Source organism: Mesoplodon bidens (genome assembly GCF_964165515.1).
Source record: "Mesoplodon bidens genome assembly, chromosome: 2".
NCBI classification, from domain to species: Eukaryota; Metazoa; Chordata; class Mammalia; order Artiodactyla; family Ziphiidae; genus Mesoplodon; species Mesoplodon bidens.
Genome location: NC_138177.1, coordinates 87,704,959 through 87,724,342, shown reverse-complemented (window position 1 = coordinate 87,724,342; position 19,384 = coordinate 87,704,959). Strand labels below are relative to the sequence as shown.

At 38.7% G+C, this 19,384-nt stretch overlaps 1 protein-coding gene across 3 annotated transcripts in view; it reads left to right on the top strand.

The window, feature by feature from the left end:
• Window positions 1-12,571, top strand: part of RAP1A (RAP1A, member of RAS oncogene family) — a 76,557-nt gene extending 63,986 nt beyond the window's left edge. For all 3 annotated transcript variants that reach the window (XM_081225944.1, XM_081225946.1, XM_081225945.1), the window contains exons 6-8: window positions 406-549; window positions 5,590-5,705; window positions 11,725-12,571. In XM_081225944.1, coding sequence (XP_081082070.1) covers window positions 406-549; window positions 5,590-5,676 — 231 coding nt within the window. In that variant the 3' untranslated portion in view covers window positions 5,677-5,705; window positions 11,725-12,571. The remainder of the gene's footprint in view (window positions 1-405; window positions 550-5,589; window positions 5,706-11,724) is intronic.
• Window positions 12,572-19,384: the final 6,813 nt, after the last annotated feature.

Genomic DNA, 19,384 nt, shown 5'->3' with positions numbered 1-19,384 from the left:
AAAACTTATTAACGTGTTGGTCTTGCCGCTACTATTGGCATTTTTTGGTCCTGTGAGATGAGGCACTTAAAACACACCAAGACAATGAGTATTGCAGGAGGTTCCTTTTCCTTCAGATTTTTCTACTTGGAATTCAGCCATTAGCATTAGTCCACCTGATAATTTTGGGATTATAGTCTTAAAATAAATTAGCAGATCAGTGTTGTAGAATCTCGTCCATATTTTTTCTGTCTCTTCCCCCTCCATTTTCCCCCCAACACACGTACATACACTTTTTTTTAAGCACTTGATGAAGATTATAGTCCCAAGTAACACATTTCAGTTAGTGGCTGGTAGTTGCTTACTTATAAAAGGCTGAGTAACAAGTATGTTAGGGCTTATTATATGATTTTTTCCTTCCCGCAGGTTCCAATGATTTTGGTTGGTAATAAATGTGACCTGGAGGATGAGCGAGTAGTTGGCAAAGAACAGGGTCAGAATTTAGCAAGACAGTGGTGTAACTGTGCCTTTTTAGAATCTTCTGCAAAGTCGAAGATCAACGTTAATGAGGTAAACTACAGCTGCTAGGCAGCACAAATAAGTGCCTTTTTAGTTTCCTTTCTTTCAAGTTAACAGCCAAAAACATTTTTTTAAAAAGAAAAAGTGGTGTTCTTTTAAGTAGCCTTTATCTATCAATTTATGGAAAACACTAAGTAATTCCTAGAAACCATATTCCTTCTCTTATATGAAATCACTCTGATGGCTGTGATGAGGACACTTACATTTACCTTGTTGGCAAAGAGGTAGTTTAAGTTAAAGAATATGTTTTTTAAAGTCCTGCTAAGCCTCTAAATGATAAGCCAGAAAGTGGTGTGTGAAAATTGTCACATCATCCTTGTATTGTAACAATTACCTATGCAGATGTGTGTAAAAAGGTTGTAAAGTCAAGTAGAAAAATAAAAAAATCAAAGTAGTTACTGTAATGAACTTATGCTGTACAGAAAGATATCATGGAATTTGGTGTTTTGAGTCCTGCTTCCCTTTGGTGCATGACTCAAAGGGAAGAATCTGTGAGTGTGGATGGATATAGAACTGTAATTCACTCAGTCTTTTAGGCCTGATACAGCAGGTGCATAAGGCTTTTTTTGTCTGTGACTTAACTACTCCACTATCCTGAGAACATAGCTGGGGACAGGAATGCTTAACAAGTAAGCTTGCCTGCCTGGATATAAAGGGCCAGTAGTTTACTGGATCCCTAAAAGATTAGTGCAATCCCCAACTGTGACCACTACATCAAGCAAAATCTTAAGAGGTTCCTTTCCTTTTGTTAATTTTAACATAAGGCTTTTTTGTTTCTTTAAAAAAAAAAAAAAGCAGAATAGGCTTCTTTCCTTTCCCAGTAGTACAAAAGTCTTCATTTGCCAGTGTGCTTGCCATTTGTAGCATCACAGGTAATCAGTCAGAGTTCAGCACACTTACAACATAGATGAGAGTTAAGACTGGTTTAGGTTATCAGAGTCCTCTGGTGTGTTTTTGCTTACAATTTCTCTCTGGCCTTTGGTTCTTTTGGTCACTTTTCCTTCACTGATATTATGGTTGTAGACTATTATTTGACTTTTTAAATGACCAAATTACTTTAAACATGTGGCACGAAAAAAATGTAAGGTTGTGGGACTTCACTGGTGGCGAGGTGGTTAAGAACCTGCCGGCCAATGCAGGGGACACGGGTTCAAGCCCCAGTCAGGGAAGATCCCATATGCCGCAGAGCAGCTGAGCCCATGCCCTAGAGCCCGTGCTCCACAGCAAAGAGAAGCCACCACAATGAGAAGCCCGCGCACCACAATGAAGACCCAATGCAGCCATAAATAAATAAATAAATTTTACAAATAATAAGTCAAAGCTTGCCTTTCAGGTAAAACCAGTTTTAATACATAAAAATAAGAAATTCATAAATTTTATTTATTCAGCAAATATTCATTGTGTTCCTATGTTCCACTGTGTTAGATACCAGGGTAACAGTCCTTTAGACAGACACTATTCTTGTCCTCAAGAAGCTTACATCCTAATGGGGAACAAGTCCTGCTGAGATCTTCAACAACAGTTATTTCTAATTCACTGCCAAGTAAATGAAAGGAAGTATGAAATGCTTCCAGTTTCAACTTTCTCTGTTGTGGAATTACAGTTTCATAGATGTTATCCTGAAAAACATGGCTGATCATAAAATGTTAATTTTTGGTTTAGTCTCCCCACCACCACCACCAAAAAAGAAAAGAGAGAAAACTTTGAGGTAAAACACATAAACACATGAGGTAAAACAATGAGCTTGGCTAGGGGAGTAGTAGTGCACGGTGACCATCTGCAGGATGATTGGCCTTAGAGATCTAGTTCCTGCTGTCCTGCGATCACCCTCACTGGTACCCGACCACCAAGTTCATAGCGCTTGGCCAAGGTTGAGTTGGGCCAGGGTCCAGTGAGCACAGTGGACCGGAGGTATTCCTTACCTTTCAAGCATTACCTGTTTGTGGGAACTTACATGCTACTAAATCTCCCTCCTCTGGTTTCAGTTTCCCATGCAGCAGAGGTACTTTTTCACAGTAGCCTCGTTAAAATCAACCGTTGACATGAAGGTTTATAAAACAAAAATAGAAAAAAAAAATACAACAAAATGAAATATATCAGCTACTTAAGGTTCTTTACTCTTTTGGAAAACATATAAACTTTATGCTAGAAATTCTTGAAAGTGTAATAATTTCTTTCTTTTAATATTTTTCTCTTGATAGCCTAATAATCCAACTACAGAGTTTTGGGGGTAGTTAATAGTTCCTCAGATAGCTAATGCCTTGAAAATATGTGTGTGATTTCTGAGTGCCTGAAGATAGAGAGATCATACTTTCACACAATTGAACTCTTGGACTCAAGTTTGAAATCATACAGGGACATCCTGCTTAACTAAATTGCCCTCTAATTCTCTACTATCTATATCAGAGAATATATAATATATAATTTTTTTAAAAAAACTCTTGGGACTTTCCTGGAGGTCCAGTGGGTAAGACTCCATTCTCCCAATGCAGGGGGCCCAGGTTTGATCCCTGGTCGGGGAACTAGATCCCGCATGCACTCCGCAAGTAAGAAGTCCGCATGCCTCAACTTTAAAAAAAAAAAAAAAAAAAAAAAAAATCCCACATGCTGCAATGAAGATCCTGCGTGCCACAGCTAAGACCCAGCACAGCCAAAATAAATAAATAAGTAATAATAAATATTTTTTAAAAAGTAAAAAAAACTCATCATTTTTGTTGTGTTTTGAAAGTAGTACATAGTTGTATCAGAATCACATCAGTCTTAATCAAGAGTTAATTGTTCTTTGCTGATGCTGGAATAATAATTGGAATCAAAACATCCCAATTAAGGAATGATAGAGGGATTGAGAAATTATTCTGTGTTCCCTCTAGATTTTTCTGTAGTTCAGAAGGATGAGGAAGAACCTAGACTGAGGGCTTTCAGCATATCTAACCAAATAACTATAGTTTGAACTTGCCCTCATCACTGCTGCTGTGAGGTAGGCACCGTTTGCCAAGGAAATCCTTAAGGGTAATACCACAAAACCAGTTACCATTTTGTTTAGTGCCAGAAACCCATGGCTACCATGAAGAAACATGCTGTTTTGATTAATTTACTATTTTAGTTTATCCTTTTGTTATTTTTCACTTCTAGATTATGCACTGAGGCTGGGGAACTAATGAGATTTTGTTTATGGCTTATGAATATTAAGTTCTTGAAGGGCTTTGGAGTTGTGAAACAGAAACTACCATTTTGTTCATAAACTCTTATGTTTTCAACTTCCTTAGAAATAAGATAATAGAATTAAATGGTTTAATGAAAATGGGAGAGTGGGTAGGATGGACCAGAAAGAAAAGAATATAAATGAGTCAATAGCTTTGGGATAAATCTATTTATCCCAAAGGGGGGTAAATGAAGGGGTCCCCCCTTCAACAATTAATTTAGGCTTGTAATCGTAGGACCATTATTTTTTAAATTGAAGTATAGTTTTGCTGTACAATAATATGTGTTATAGGTGTACAGTGTAGTGATTCATAATTTTTAAAGGTTTTACTCCATTTATAGTTATTATAAAATATTGGCTATATTCCCCATGTTGTACAGTATATCGTTGTAGCTTATTTTATACCTAATAGTTTGTACCTCTTAACCCCTACTCCTATATTGCCCCTCCCCCCTTCCTCTCCCCACTGGTAACCACTGGTTTGTTCTCTGTATCTGTGAGTCTGCTTCTTTTTTGTTATATTCACTAGTTTGTTGTATTTTTCAGATTGCACATATAAATGATATCACACAATATTTGTTTTTCTCTGTCTGACTTATTTCACTTAGCATAATGCCTTCTAAGTCCATCCATGTTGCTGCAAATGGCAAAATTTCGTTCTTTATAGCAGAGTAGTATTCCATTGTATATATACACCACATCTTTATCCATTCATCTGTTGATGGATACTTCCATATCTTGGCAGTTGCAAATAATGCTGCAATGAACATTGGGGTGCATGTATCTTTTATGTAATATTTATTTATTTATTTATTTATTTATTTATTTCTTTACTTACTTACTTTGGCTGCACCAGGTCTTAGTTGTGGCACTAGGGATCTTTTTTTTTAGTTGCGGCATGCGGACCTCTTAGTTGCAGCACGCATGTGGGATCTAGTTCCCTGACTAGGGATTGAAACCGGGCCCCCGAATTGGGAGCATGGAGTGTTACCCACTGGACCACTAGGAAAGTCCCAAGGGGTGCATGTATCTTTTCAAATTAGTGTTTTGGGGTTTTTTTGGATATATACCCAGGAGTGGGTCCTCCTGGGTCATTGCTGGGTCATATGGTAGCTCTGTTTTTCGTTTTCTTGAGAAACCTCCATACTGTTTTCCACAGTGGCTGCACCAATTTACATTCCCACCAACAGTGTAGGAGGGTTCCCTTTTCTTCACATCTTCATCAATATTTGTTATTTGTGTTCTTTTTGATAATTGCCATTCTAACAGGTGTGAGGTGATATCTCATTGTGGTTTTGATTTGCATTTCCCTGATGATGAGCGATGTTGAGCATCTTTTTATGTGCCTGTTGGCCATCTGCATTTCTTCTTTGGAAAAATGTACATTTGGCAAAATGTTACTAACTGGTGAATATGGGTGAAGAAAATACATAAGTTCTTGGTACCTGCAACTTTTCTGTAAGTTTGAACTTTTTAAAAAATAAAGCAAGTATAAAGATATAAGTGAAGCATTAACTATTCTCTTAATAATTAGGTTTTTGAAGCATCGAAGATTCTACTTCACTATCTTGTTTTTTTCACTACTAATTCTTTTTATTAATTTGTTATTGAATATCTCTAAGAGCAAGTGTATTTCCCTCATTGTAAGTAGGTAAGTTGTGCTTTACCCTGACTGAAAATCAGCTGCGGCTTCTTAGAAACCTGCTGTTAAAACAAAGCAGCAAAATACAGATCCAAGAGCAGAATAATATTTCACAGAATCAAGATTGTTTTCTGGAACAAGGTCTCAAATATTGGTTGAATAAGTACTTTTTCTTGCTTTTATTTAGATATTTTATGACCTGGTCAGACAGATAAATAGAAAAACACCAGTGGAAAAGAAGAAGCCTAAAAAGAAATCATGTCTGCTGCTTTAGACCCACAATAAGCAGCAGCTCTGAGCCAGGTAAGATGCTAAAAGCAGAGCAAATACCTTTCTCATCCTCTTATTTTGGGCTTTCCCCAACATGAACCACTTCCCATTTCACCTCTTCGGGTATTTCCAGGCTTCTGTAATTTCTAAATGTTTTACATAACTTATAGATATGTTCATCTACTGGATAATTTGCCTCTTTCTCCATGAGATTCTAAGCTGTCTGAGGGAGGGCAAGGATCATGTCTGTTTTGCTCACCAGTACGTCCCCAGTGCCTGGTACAGAATGGGTGTTCAAACAATAGTGGTTGAATGAATAGAAAGCCTTCCAAGGTCACACCGAAATTCAAGCTGAATTGAAGTGGAACAGTGGTTTATCTGAAAATAATTTTTTTTGATGAAATATTTCAAAGTGAGCACACTCATATATATCAGTAATAGTCATTCTTCCTCAGATGTAATCCCAGCCCTGATTCCTGACACAATGGATTAGTTTTGCCTCTCTTTGAACTTAACAGAAACAAAAATACTTAATGTGTTTATGTGTGGCTTCTTTCACTCAAAAATGTTTTTGAGAATAATTCTTGTTGCATACAGCAGTAGTTTATTTTTATTGTATGACTATACTAGCAATATATTTATATGTTCTGCTGTTGATGGACATTTGGGTTCTTTCCAGGAACAAGTATGGTGCCTGTTCACTTTGTATTTTTTCCTTTTTTTTTTTTTGAGATGATCATATGGTTTTTATTCTTCAATTTGTTAATATGGTGTATCACGTTGATTTGCATATATTGAAGAATCCTTGCATCCCTGGGATAAATCCCACTTGATCATGGTGTATGATCCTTTTAATGTGCTGTTGGATTCTGTTTGCTAGTATTTTGTTGAGGATTTTTGCATCTATATTCATCAGTGATATTGGTCTGTAATTTTCTCTTTTTGTAGTATCTTTGTCTGGTTTTGGTATCAGGGTGATGGTGGCCTCATAGAATGAGTTTGGGAGTGTGCCTTCCTCTGCAATTTTTTGGAAGAGTTTGAGAAGGATGGGTGTTAGCTCTTCTTTAAATGTTTGATACAATTCACCTGTGAAGCCATCTGGTCCTGAGCTTTTGTTTGTTGGAATATTTTAAATCACAGTTTCAATTTCATTACTTGTGATTGGTCTGTTCATATTTTCTATTTCTTCCTGGTTCAGTCTTGGAAGATTATAGCTTTCTAAGAATTTGTCCATTTCTTCCAGGTTGTCCATTTTATTGGCATAGAGTTGCTTGTAGTAGTCCCTTAGGATGCTTTGTATTTCTGTGGTGTCTGTTGTAACTTCTTTTTCACTTCTAATTTTATTGACTTGAGTCCTCTCCCTCTTTTTCTTGATGAGTCTGGCTAATGGTTTATCAATTTTGTTTATCTTCTCAGAGAACCAGATTTTAGTTTTATTGATCTTTGCTATTGTTTTCTTTGCTTCTATGTCATTTATTTCTGCTCTGAATCTTTATTATTTCTTTCCTTCTGCTAACTTTGGGTTCTGTTTGTTCTTCTTTCTCTAGTTCCTTTAGGTGTAAGGTTAGAAAGGTGTAAGGTAAGATTGTTTATTTGAGACTCTTCTTGTTTCTTGAGGTAGGCTTGTATAGCTATAAACTTCCCTCTTAGAACTGCTTTTGCTGCATCCCATAGGTTTTGGGTCGTCGTGTTTTCATTATCATATGTCTCTAGGTATTTTTTGATTTCCTCTTTGATTTCTTCATTGATCTCTTGGTTATTTAGTAACGTATTGTTTAGCCTCCATGTGTTTGTGTTTTTTACGTTTTTTTCCCTGTAATTGATTTCTAATCTCATAGTGTTGTGGTCAGAAAAGATGCTTGATATGATTTCAATTTTCTTAAATTTACTGAAGCTTGATTTTGTGACCCAAGATGTGATCTATCCTGGAGAATGTTCCATGCGCACTTGAGAAGAAAGTGTAATCTGCTGTTTTTGGATGGAATGTCCTATAAATATCAATTAAACCTACCTGGTCTATTGTGTCATTTAAAGCTTCTGTTTCCTTATTAATTTTCTGTTCGAATGATCTGTCCATTGGTGTAAGTGAGGTGTTAAAGTCCCCCGCTATTATTGTGTTACTGTCAATTTCCTCTTTTATAGCTGTTAGCAGTTGGCTTATGTATTGAGGTGCTCTATGTTGCGTGCATATATATTTATAATTGTTATAGATTCTTCTTGGATTGATCCCTTGATCATTATGTAGTGTCCTTCCTTGTCTCTTGTAACATTCTTTATTTTAAAGCCTATTTTATCTGATAATGAGTGTTGCTACTCCAGCTTTCTTTTGATTTCCACTTGCATGGAATATCTTTTTCCATCCCCTCACTTTCAGTCCCTAGGTCTGAAGTGGGTCTCTTGTAGACAGCATATATATGGGTCTTGTTTTTGTATCCATTCAGCAATCTTGTGTCTTTTGGCTGGAGCATTTAATCCATTCACGTTTAAGGTAATTATCGATATGTATGTTCCTATGACCATTTTCTTAATTGTTTTGGGTTTGTTTTTGTAGGTCCTTTTCTTCTCTTGTGTTTCTGACTTAGAGAAGTTCCTTTAGCATTTGTTGTAGAGCTGGTTTGGTGGTGCTGAATTCTCTTAGCTTTTGCTTGTCTGTAAAGCTTTTGATTTCTCCATCAAATCTGAATGAGATCCTTTCCTGGTAGAGTAATCTTGGTTGTAGGTTCTTCCCTTTCATCACTTTAAGTATATCATGCCACTCCCTTCTGGCTTGTAGAGTTTCTGCTGAGAAATTAGCTGTTAACCTTATGGGAGTTCCCTTGTATGTTATTTGTCATTTTTCCCTTGCTGCTTTCAATAATTCTTCTTTGTCTTTAATTTTTGCCAATTTGACTACTATGTGTCTCGGCATGTTTCTCCTTGGGTTTATCCTGTATGGGAGTCACTGTGCTTTCTGGACTTGGTTGGCTATTTCCTTTCCCATGTTAGGGAAGTTTTCGACTATAATCTCTTCAAATATTTTCTCTGGTCCTTTCTCTCTCTCTTCTCCTTCTGGGACCCCTATAAAGTTGTTGCATTTAATGTTGTCCCAGAGGCCTCTTAGGCTGTCTTCATTTCTTTTCATTCTTTTTTCTTTATTCTGTTCCACAGCAGTGAATTCCACCTTTCTGTCTTCCAGGCACTTATCCGTTCTTCTGCCTCAGTTATTCTGCTGTTGATTCCTTCTAGTGTAGTTTTCATTTCAGTTATTGTATTGTTCATCTCTGTTTGTTGTTCTTTAATTCTTCTAGGTCTTTGTTAAACATTTCTTGCATCTTCTCGATCTTTGCCTCCATTCTTTTTCCGAGGTCTTGGATCATCTTCACTATTATTATTCTGAATTCTTTTTCTGGAAGGTTGCCTATCTCCGCTTCATTTAGTTGTTTTTCTGGGGTTTTATCTTGTTCCTTCATCCGGTACATAGCCCTCTGCCTATTCATGTTGTCTGTCTTTCTGTGAGTGTGGCTTTTGTTCCACAGGCTGCAGGATTGTAGTTCTTCTTGCTTCTGCTGTATTCCCTGTGGTAGATGAAGCTATCCTGTGCACTTTCTTGTACAAGTCTTTATGTACATGTGCATGCATTTCTGTTTGGTGTGTGTGTGTGTGTATGAATGAAATGGCCAGACTATACACTATATATGTGGTAGCTTTGGTGGATACTGCTAAGAAATTTTTCCAAGTAGTTGTACCAGTTTACACACCTACTAGCAGTTTACAAGTTCCACATCCTCCCCAAATTTGGTATTGTCAGTCTTTGTAACTTGAGCCATTCTGCTGGATGTGTGTTGGTATGTCTGTAGTTTTAGAAGTCATTTCCCCTCAGGTGTGGGTTGACTTCTTTCAAATGTTTCTTCTGTACGTCTGTAGGTAGTAGTCGACTTTAAATACCACTTAAGTTTTCATTAAGTGAACTCATTGGAGAGAAATTAGTGGCCGCATTGAAGCTGCCTATCACGTAAGCAACCAGGCCGTGTGGGACCATTTGTTTTCCTTTAATTATATATTTAAATCCCCTGAACAGTTTCTACTTATGTTCATCAACTCTATAAACATTACCATAAAAGAATATTTTCATGGAGTGGATTTATGATGTAATTTGATGCTAATTATGGGACTGTTACTAAACTGGGTCTGCTTAGAGGAAAGTTGGTTGTGCTAAAACTCTTGTAAGTCTCTTGGGTCTGTTTAGTAGATTACATCTTCTAGAGCACCAAATTAACTAATATGTGCTTCCTTAGAGATATGAATGAATCTCTCTTAGGGGAAACAACTGAGTAATTGTACCCCTTTTTGAAATGAAGTAGAGGGAAAACAGACAGAAAGGAGTAAAGGTCACAGATTGCCCCTGGTAGTGAGATTTCGGAAAAACAGCTTCTGGCCAAATGCTTGCTTAGGCTTTTAGTGAAATCTTGAGTCAGTAACTATAAATCATCAGCTCCTTGAAGGTGATTATTGTTAAAGTTGATGGTATTTGTGTTTCTTTAGGTAAGGGTACAAAGGTAGAAAAAATGAGAACTCCAGTTCCTGTTCTGAAATGTATTTAACTCTTCTGTTGTCTGGCTTTTTTTTTTTTTTTTTTTTTTGGCTGCTTTGGTTCTTTGTTGCTGCGCACGGCTTTCTCTAGTTGCGGCAAACGGGGGCTACTCTTCGTTGCGGTATGCGGGCTTCTCATTGCGGTGGCTTATCTTGTTGCGGAGCATGGGCTCTAGGCACATGGGCTTCAGTAGTTGTGGCACATGGGCTCAGTAGTTGTGGCTTGCAGGCTCTAGAGTGCGGGCTCAGTAGTTGTGGTGCATGGGCTTTGTTGCTCCATGGCATGTGGGATCTTCCTGGACCAGGGCTCGAACCCGTGTCCCCTGCATTGGCAGGCGGATTCTTAACTGCTGCGCCACCAGGGAGGCCCCTGACTGGCTCATTTTTATCATTATCTTAGCTGACCCTCGTTTAATTTCCAGTTCTCAGAAAATGTCCTTTTAGCTTATGTCTAAAGGAAGAGGTGCCATCTCCTGGCCTATTGGAAAAATTCATTCGCACACACCCTACAGTGTACTACTATGAGTTTTACCTTAGAGGAGAGAAATCTTGACCTAAATCTAGAAATAAGACTTTCATCCTGGTTGCATAAATTCTTAGGCTCTAATAGGTAATTCAGCTTACAATCTATTTAATGTTACCTGACATCTCTGTGCATATTTTTTTTCTGTGCATATTTGATAATACCAAATAATAGGTCACTTAGTAATCAGAATACTTTGCAGAGCATTTTGCTGTGATTATAGACTTGAAGTGCCATGTTGATCCCATTTAAGAAGTACTGAGATATGGAATAAATTTAAATAGCCACTATAAATGTTTTTAGTAAGAGTATGTGAACCTTAAGGGCAGCTTACCTAGCCTTAGCTGTTAGGTAAAATCATACTGAAACATGTTAGTCTCTTTCTAATATGTCCTACTTTTGAAAACTGAGGAAAGAAATTCATCTTCAGGAAATTATTCCTTTAACCTAATTCTTTTCTGCTGAGCAGTAAACCTAACTTTGAGTCTTCTGCCCTTGAAAATGGGCATCAGCTCTTTCTGTATCATTTCTTCTTGTCCTAGCCTGAATTGGAATAGGTAACCCTAATATAAATAATCATAAAATGGTTGAATAAAGAATTTCCATTGGGAAGTTGATGCAGGCATGAGTTGTTTCCTTAGTGGAAAAGGAACCTTTAAAAATAAGATGACAGTGGGGTAGAAATGAAATAATCAGTGTTTTCCTCTTTACAGACAGGACTGCCAGATACATTGTGAAACACTAAGTATAATAAAACTATTTTTTAAACATTTTTAAAGGGAGTTTAAAATCTCTTGTTACTATATATGTTTAATATAATTTAGTTATCTAATAATGATCAGCCAAGATCATTATTTCTCTCTGTATTATTAGATATCTACTTATTTACTATCATCTTCTGACATCAAGGTTAACCATATATATCAGTATATATATATCTGTATCTATTCAATGTTCTAGATTACAGGAATGAAGAACTGTTGCCTAATTGGAAAGTGCCAGCATTCCAGACTTCAAAAAATAAATCTGAAGAGGCTTCTCCTGTTTTATATATTATGTGAAGAATTTAGATCTTATATTGGTTTGCACAAGTTCCCTGGAGAAAAGAATTGCTCTGTGTATATCTCTTGGAAAATAAGACAATAGTACTTCTCCTTTGCAATAGCAGTTATAACAGATGTGAAAATAAATATACTTGACTCTAATATGATTATACAAAAGAGCATGGATGCATTTCAAATGTTAGATATTGCTACTATAATCAAATGATTTCATATTGACCTTTTTATCATGTTTCCTCCCTGTCAAGCACTAAAAAGTTGAACCATTATACTTTATATCTGTAATGATATAGACTATGAAAATTTCCCCTCAGACTCATTGCAGCAGATAACTTTTTTGAGTCATTGACTTCATTTTATATTTAAAAAATTATGAAATATCATTCTGTCATTATATTCTAATTAAAATTGTTTGTGCATAATGCTTTGGAAAAATGGGTCTTTTATAGAGAAAAAAACTGGGATAACTGATTTCTATGGCTTTCAAAGCTAAAATATATAATATACTAAACCAACTCTAATATTGCTTCTTGTGTTTTACTGTCAGATTAAATTACAGCTTTTATGGATGATTAAATTTTAGTACATTTTCATTTGGTTTCTGTGTTTTTGTTATTGTTTATAGATTTAAGGCCTTTATTTTATAATGATCACATTGGTTTAAATGCAGCAGTAGCTCCTTCCTGGCTGGTACCTGCAGAACACTTGGCTTTAAACCCCTAAGTAAATGGTGATTTCTCTACAAACAGACCTCGCACTTTCTGTTCTATATATATTTATTCCTATTATACAGTAAAATACATCAGACTACATACAGTAGTTTTGTATATTCTCTCTTGATCTTAAAGATTGTATCTTATTGAATAAAATATCCCACTGTGTATTATTTTTATATGTAAAAAGATAAGTTTAATACTGTATCAGGGTTTAACTTTTACTACTTCAAATCTTCCACAGGTTGTAATTTCAAGGGAATCATTTTGCCATTGTTAATTTGTTGAGTATAAGTCCACCAATGAAATGTTATGTAAATATTTTCAAGTTTGCTTTATAATAGATCGAAGAATCTAAGAGAAGTGGGTAAAAGTGAAAAAGCATATAAAGGATGTGTCCGTTGCTTTTTCTTCAACTGTATATGGAGTAGTATAGTGGTAGTCATATGGAAAAGATGGCTAATTTAAATTTTTAGCTGGCTATATAGTGGTGCTTTTCCTTTCCTTCCCAGTTTTTTTTTTCTATTTTTTACAAAAAGTGGGGCTTAAGTAGGACATGGACCTAGGGTGATATGACTTATGTACACCATAGAGGTAGAGCAAAACAGCTTGTTAGCCACTTAAGTGCTAGAGAAGGAAAGAAACAAGCTGAGGAAACCCTGTGCCTTGTCCCTGAATGTTGAGGAGGAAACCAGTCCTAGAAGGTCTAAATCATTGCTCAGGGATCTAGATGCTGTCTCGTTGCAACTAGGTGTGAAGTCGTGTTCATGCCTTGTTGAGACTTCCTAGGAGTGTGGTCAGCCCCATCAGTTACTAAATTGAAATTTAAAGATCAGATTTCAAATGTAAGCTCTGACCAACCTGAGAAAATGTTAAAATATTGTAAAAAGCAATTTTGGAAATTGTATTCTTTTAAGTTTCTAATAAACTTAGTTACCTAATACTTACCTTCTACTGATTCAGTTATACATATGTCTGGGACTGAGGGGCCAAAAATCTCATAAATGCAATAAATTTTTTTAAAAAAGTGAAGCATAAGGGCCAGTCTGTCCAGGTCAGTGTAGCATATTTTAAGGTCCTCTAAAGTCATTCTGCTTTGAAACTCACCTCTCAGACATTCCTTTGGACTTAAAATCATAGATAAACATCTCATAAGCGAGCAAACATTTCTACATATTACCTGTTACATAGATTGTGTCGTTATTTGCCAGATTAAGTAGGAATTATTTTAAATAAGAATAACTCCCAAGTTACAGTCTGCTTGACAAGTAGCATAACTCGATGTCCTCTGTTTTAGGACATGGTAGGAAAAGATGGCAGGTACTGGGTTTCTTTGTTACATCTTACACAGTCTACTTGGGATAAAGGTAGAACTGAGAAGAAAAATGCCCTTGTGGCACACAGTAGTGTGCAGAGCAGGACCAGCTGAATTCAGAGACATGCATTGTTATCTCAAAGAAGTCTGCCATTGCTGAGCAAGGTGGAAAGGTATCCTGTCAGAAAGTGAGATAGGTGTGCTTTTATATTGTCCCTATGTGAAGTCCTTAGTCTTGGTTCCAGAGGGGAGGGTGCCTGAAAATACGATATATTTTTATAGCAGAAAAAATCAAAAAGTCCTCAAGGATATTATATGAATCTCATATGGTGAATATTCAAGAACTGACACCATATTAGTATTTATGGCTATTTAAAGTATATTAACTTTGGTTATATGAGTAATATCTAATTTAAAGGAGGCTTGATGTCACAGTCGGTAGTTTGCTTTTTTCCACTAGAATACGAACAACCTTAATGGCTTAATAGTGTCCCCAAACAATCTTAGTTTTAGAAACTAAGTTAATACATAATCTATAATTTTACCCTCCACCAGGGGGAGCTTCAGTATCAGTTAACACTTCTACCATTGAATTAAAAGTATATATTCAAGCCATCTATTCTATAAATACTGTGTGCCTCACAAAGAGGTGTGAAGGCCTTCCCTCAAGAGTTTGCAATTTAATTGGGCAGAGAAGATATAAGAAATTCGTCAAAGATATGAATAGCATTGTAATTCATTGAACTGTGGCCGCAGGGCAAATTCTCTTAGGAATGTTTAGAGAGAGATGGATATTGGTGTTTTTCTCTTCCCCTACAACTTTGAACTAACCTGTATTTGGCAGCTTGGTTTGCCATCATAGCTGGCTGCCTTTTACTCCTTGGTGAAACAGTGTGCGTCTTTGGAGTTAGAATGTACTTGGAAAAAGTCAATCCTTGGGAAGATACTGATCTTTATTACCAACTTTATTAAAATAGGTTACTTGGTCTGAGGCTATTTTTCTCCACATATGAACATTCTGCATTTTCTGGACCTGCCCAATTTCAAATATTTTGCCTCATTATCCTCATAGGTACACATATATTTGTCAGTTCATGTATCCGATTTTTGTTTTCAGGACTGAGGGACAGAAAGATACAAAGATTACCTCAGTATTTTCCTTTGTAAGCAATCATAGTAGAATGTTAGAGTGCGTAAAATACACTCATAAATATGTGTGTAGTGAAACCAAAGTGTGAAGAAATTGTCAGGTATTCGGAGGAGGAAAATAACTTGTAAAATAACCTTTTGTTTTGTTTGGGTCTTATACTTATTTAAGGTGCTACTTAAATGTGTGTTAAAATAGCCCCTCTTGACTCAGCTCCAAACTTAAAAGGGCAGAGTGGTTTGGGTGCTTGTCCAGGATCTGGAAAGAGCCCATCTTGCCGGGAAGGAAATGAATGTGAGCTTTGAGGCAGTCTAGCCACCCAGCTTTTAGCATTTCTAGTCCCCAAAAATGTAAAAAAAAATGCAAGTTATTCTTGAAAATGTAGCATAGACATTGCATTGAACATGGATTTTTCTTACTATAACTTCATCTTGGGTTTGTTGAATGTGTTGAATGTGTAGTGCACTTATTTAATGCTATATATCTTGCTTAAATATTCTTGTTGAGAACAGCTGGAGACTTTGAACTGGGTACCTAGTTCTGTTTTCTGGGAGGCAACATGGATTCTGTTTTGCAGACATCAACAAGAGCTTTAAAAGTGAATTGGGGATGCAAGTTCTTTGGCTTGTTAAGAAGCTTCCTGTGGTTCTGGGCCCAAGGTGTGACATACATTTCCTGCTAATCGCTTCTCTTAAGAAGCTTGGGCTTGGCTGTTCGTTTTGAGGAAAAACCTTAATAAACCTTCCCATTTTAAGCAGTGATGTGACTCTTATTTTGAGCTGTTGTTTTCAGTGCATTTTTTAAAGCTTAACCAAATGCAAGTTCTTGTGCCTACTTTTAACCATGTAAAAGTTCTTGTAGGGCTTACAAAGCAGAACAAGGCATGATCCTTATAGGCCTACCAGCAAATATTTATTGTGCCTCTACTGTATGCCAGGTGCTGATCTGTGTGTTGGGGCTACATCAGGGAATAATACAAACCAAAATCCCTTCATCCCTTCCCTCGTGGAGTTTCTGGCAGGTGACAAAAGCTGTGTGTGTGTGTGTGTGTGTGTGTGTGTGTGTGTGTGTGTGTGTGTGTGTGTGTGTGTGTGTGTGTGTGTGTGTGTGTGTGTGTGTGTGTGTGTGTGTGTGTGTGTGTGTGTGTGTGTGTGTGTGTGTGTGTGTGTGTGTGTGTGTGTGTGTGTGTGATGAGTACTGTGGAGAAGAGTTAAGCAGTGTAAAGGGGCAGGAGTGCTGGGCGGAAGGAATGTGGTGGTAGTGGGTCACAGGTTTAGGTTTCACTGAAGTTGCTCTTGCATAAATATTGGAAATATGTAGCCCATACACCTGCCTGGGGGAAAGCACAGCCTTCCATGCAGTGGGAAGGGTCTGCAGATGCCATAAGGTGGACGTACGCCTGGTGTGTTGGGGGATCAGCAAGGAGGCCAGTGTGGCTGGAGCAGAGGGATCAAGGAGGAGAGTAATAGGAGGTAACAGAGAGGTAGTGGGATGGGGGAGGACACACTTCCTTCCGCATTTACTGAGTGGAATCCACGAAAGAGCTTTTGGCAGAAGATAAAACATGGTCTGACTCGGCCTACCATAAGGAATACTATTTGAGAATAGCCTATAGAGGGCCCAGGATGGAAGCAGAGAGGCCAGTTAGGATACTGGATAATCAAGTAGGAAAGTGGAGCCAACAGGAAATGCTGACACATGGAGAGAGAGAGAGAGAGAGAGAGAGAGAGTGTGTGTGTGTGTGAGAGAGAGAGAGTCAAAGATGACTCCAAGATTTTTGGCTAGTAAGGTAGTGAAGATTATGACAGGAGCGGGTTTGGAAGGGGAAGAGGGAGGGGTCAGGAGTTGGATTCTGAACATACTAAGTGTGAGAAGTGTGTCACGTTCTAGAGTTGTACGATAGGTGGTTGGATATGAGTCTGGACTTCAGAGGAAGAGGTCTGGACAGGAGACTTACATTTAATATTTAAGAACATGAAGCTGAATAGGATCACTAGGGTCGAGTATAGACAGAAGCGATCCAAGGATTCTGTCATGGGGTTGGGAGATGAAGAATTAGCAAAGGAGAACACAGAGGTCACTGGTGACCTTGATGGGCTGTCAGTGGAGTGGAAGGGGACAGTGTCTGGAGTAGGTGTAGGAGAAAATGGAAGGAAAGACAGTGGAGATGTCAGGCATGGATTACTGTTGAGCTGGTTGAAACTGCATGTTTGTGTGCTAATAGGAGTGGTCACTGAGGAGGCATGTAAGGGAAGAAGCTGACCCAGATAGGAGCATGGGCGGGTATAGTGGCAGAAGGCAAACAGTATGTGGTATAGAAACTGGTAGGTTACAAAGAACTAATAAAAGGTACCATAAAGAAGTTTTAAGCAAAGTAGCATGAGACAGAAGAAACAGATGCTTTCTCTTCTGGGAGATCTGAAATGCTTCCAGAGAGGGGAGTTGAACCAGGCTTTAAAGGGCGGAATTTTCAACAGGTGTTACAGGCAGATTGCAGGCAAAAGCAAGTGCAGAAAACAGGAACCAGGAGTGATCTAGTTTCAGTTGATGTTAATGTGGAGAGAAGAGACTGGAGCCGTATCATGACAGGCCTTGAAACAAGAAGTCAGCAACTAGTAGGTTGAGCTAAGCAAATAACAAGCGCATAGCATCATCTGGGTGAGACTTGGAGAGGACAGGAATGGGGGAATTTCAGAAGTGAAGAGGATTGGCAATTACGAGGTTATAAAGCCTTCTCCCCACGGATTCTAGTGGTCTTCCCAGGCTTCGTATCGCACTTCATTTTGCCTCTTTCTCTAATGACGATGACCTCTGAGGCTTATAGTTGTGATCATTCCCAAACAAAAGCTCCGTTTAGAAGGGAACCAGCATTAACACTTTGGCACTCAAAGATGTTAGGGAGGATTGAAGAGAAAAGTCTATTTTTTTTGCTCTGTATTCCTCTGCTTCACTTGATATAATTCTCCCCTCAGACCCTCTGGTACCTACAGGATGGGTAATGCTTCACTTGATATAATTCTCCCCTCAGACCCTCTGGTACCTACAGGATGGGTAATTAGTTCCCACCTTCACACCCTCCCAAGTTTTCCTTTCTTTACTGTTACTTCACAGCAGGAGACAGCAGCCCCTCTGGCCCTTCAGACCCTTCCTCTCCCTGGGGATCTACCATTTTGATTAAGGCTCTTTTCCTTAATCCACTCCTATTGGGTAGGTGCCAGCTTTCCCACCAAGACCCCATCATTCAGGCCTTCCCTTGCGGGTGAAAGCAAAGCCACAAGCCACACTTCTGTAGCCCCCGTCTCCCTTGCCCTTTGCATCACTAGTATCTCTCTAGTTGTGTGGGTTGGGAAGTTTGAAGGAGCCACCGGCGTTAAGGGATGCTAAGCATGCAGTCTTCCCATTATGGAGAGTAGGACTTGGAATTGTGGGACTAGGCACTGGGCCCTGCCTGCCTTCCCTGGGAGGGGATAACATTTAATGGAGAAGTTTAAAGAAGATACTTGATCCCTATGTTCCCTGTAGGGTCCCGAAGCCAAGACCAGGAGCTTTGGAATTCTTCGGGCCTTTGAAATCACTGATACAGTCCCTAACTCCATATTTTCTGGAATATAAATTGACTTATTTGAACAGATGCTTGGAACCTCAGATCGGGGATTCTAACACCTGCTTGAGTCAGTCTGCCCGGTGCTCCCTGTGATGAGGAGGAAGCTCCCTAGGCCCGTCCCTAGGCAGTGCACGTAGGAGGCTTTGAGTGACTACTTAGTGGCCGTCCGGGGTGAAGTCACCAGCCTTGGCACTTCTGCTTGAGGAGCAGAGTCTGTGCGGGGACTTCAGTGGCTGCACTTGAACACCATCTGGAGGAACCTCTGTTGCTGCTTCTTGCTTTTAGAAAACTTTTTATGCCTGATACCCTCCCCTTTCCCACCACTTCTACACAAACGACTGATAGGCATGCTGCCTTGCTGGGAGACAATGTCTGGAGTGTGGCCAGTAGTGGGGCTGGAGGGAGGGAAGGCGCTGAGCACCCAGCTTTCAACTTCCTTCCCCCTTGCCCCACCCTGACCCTCCCAATCACAATGGGGGAAGCAGAATCTAGCAGACTCGATGTCCCCAGCAGGGGTGGGGATCCCTGGCAAAGCAGGTTAAGAAAAACTCCTATGGTAGGGTAAGTCTGGGGCCAGATGTTGTTGCCAAACAGGACAAGATGAGCCAGGTCAGGACGACCTGTTGAGGGGGAGCAAGTAGAAGGGGACAAAACTTGGAGGCTGGTGTAAAAGCAGTGTCCTCCAGGATGGAAAGAGGGAGCCACTGGGATTGAGCAGGCGTGGAAGAGAAGTGGCTGCAGTCATCTGCAGGACCTGAGCTCTGGGCAGCCGGATGACAG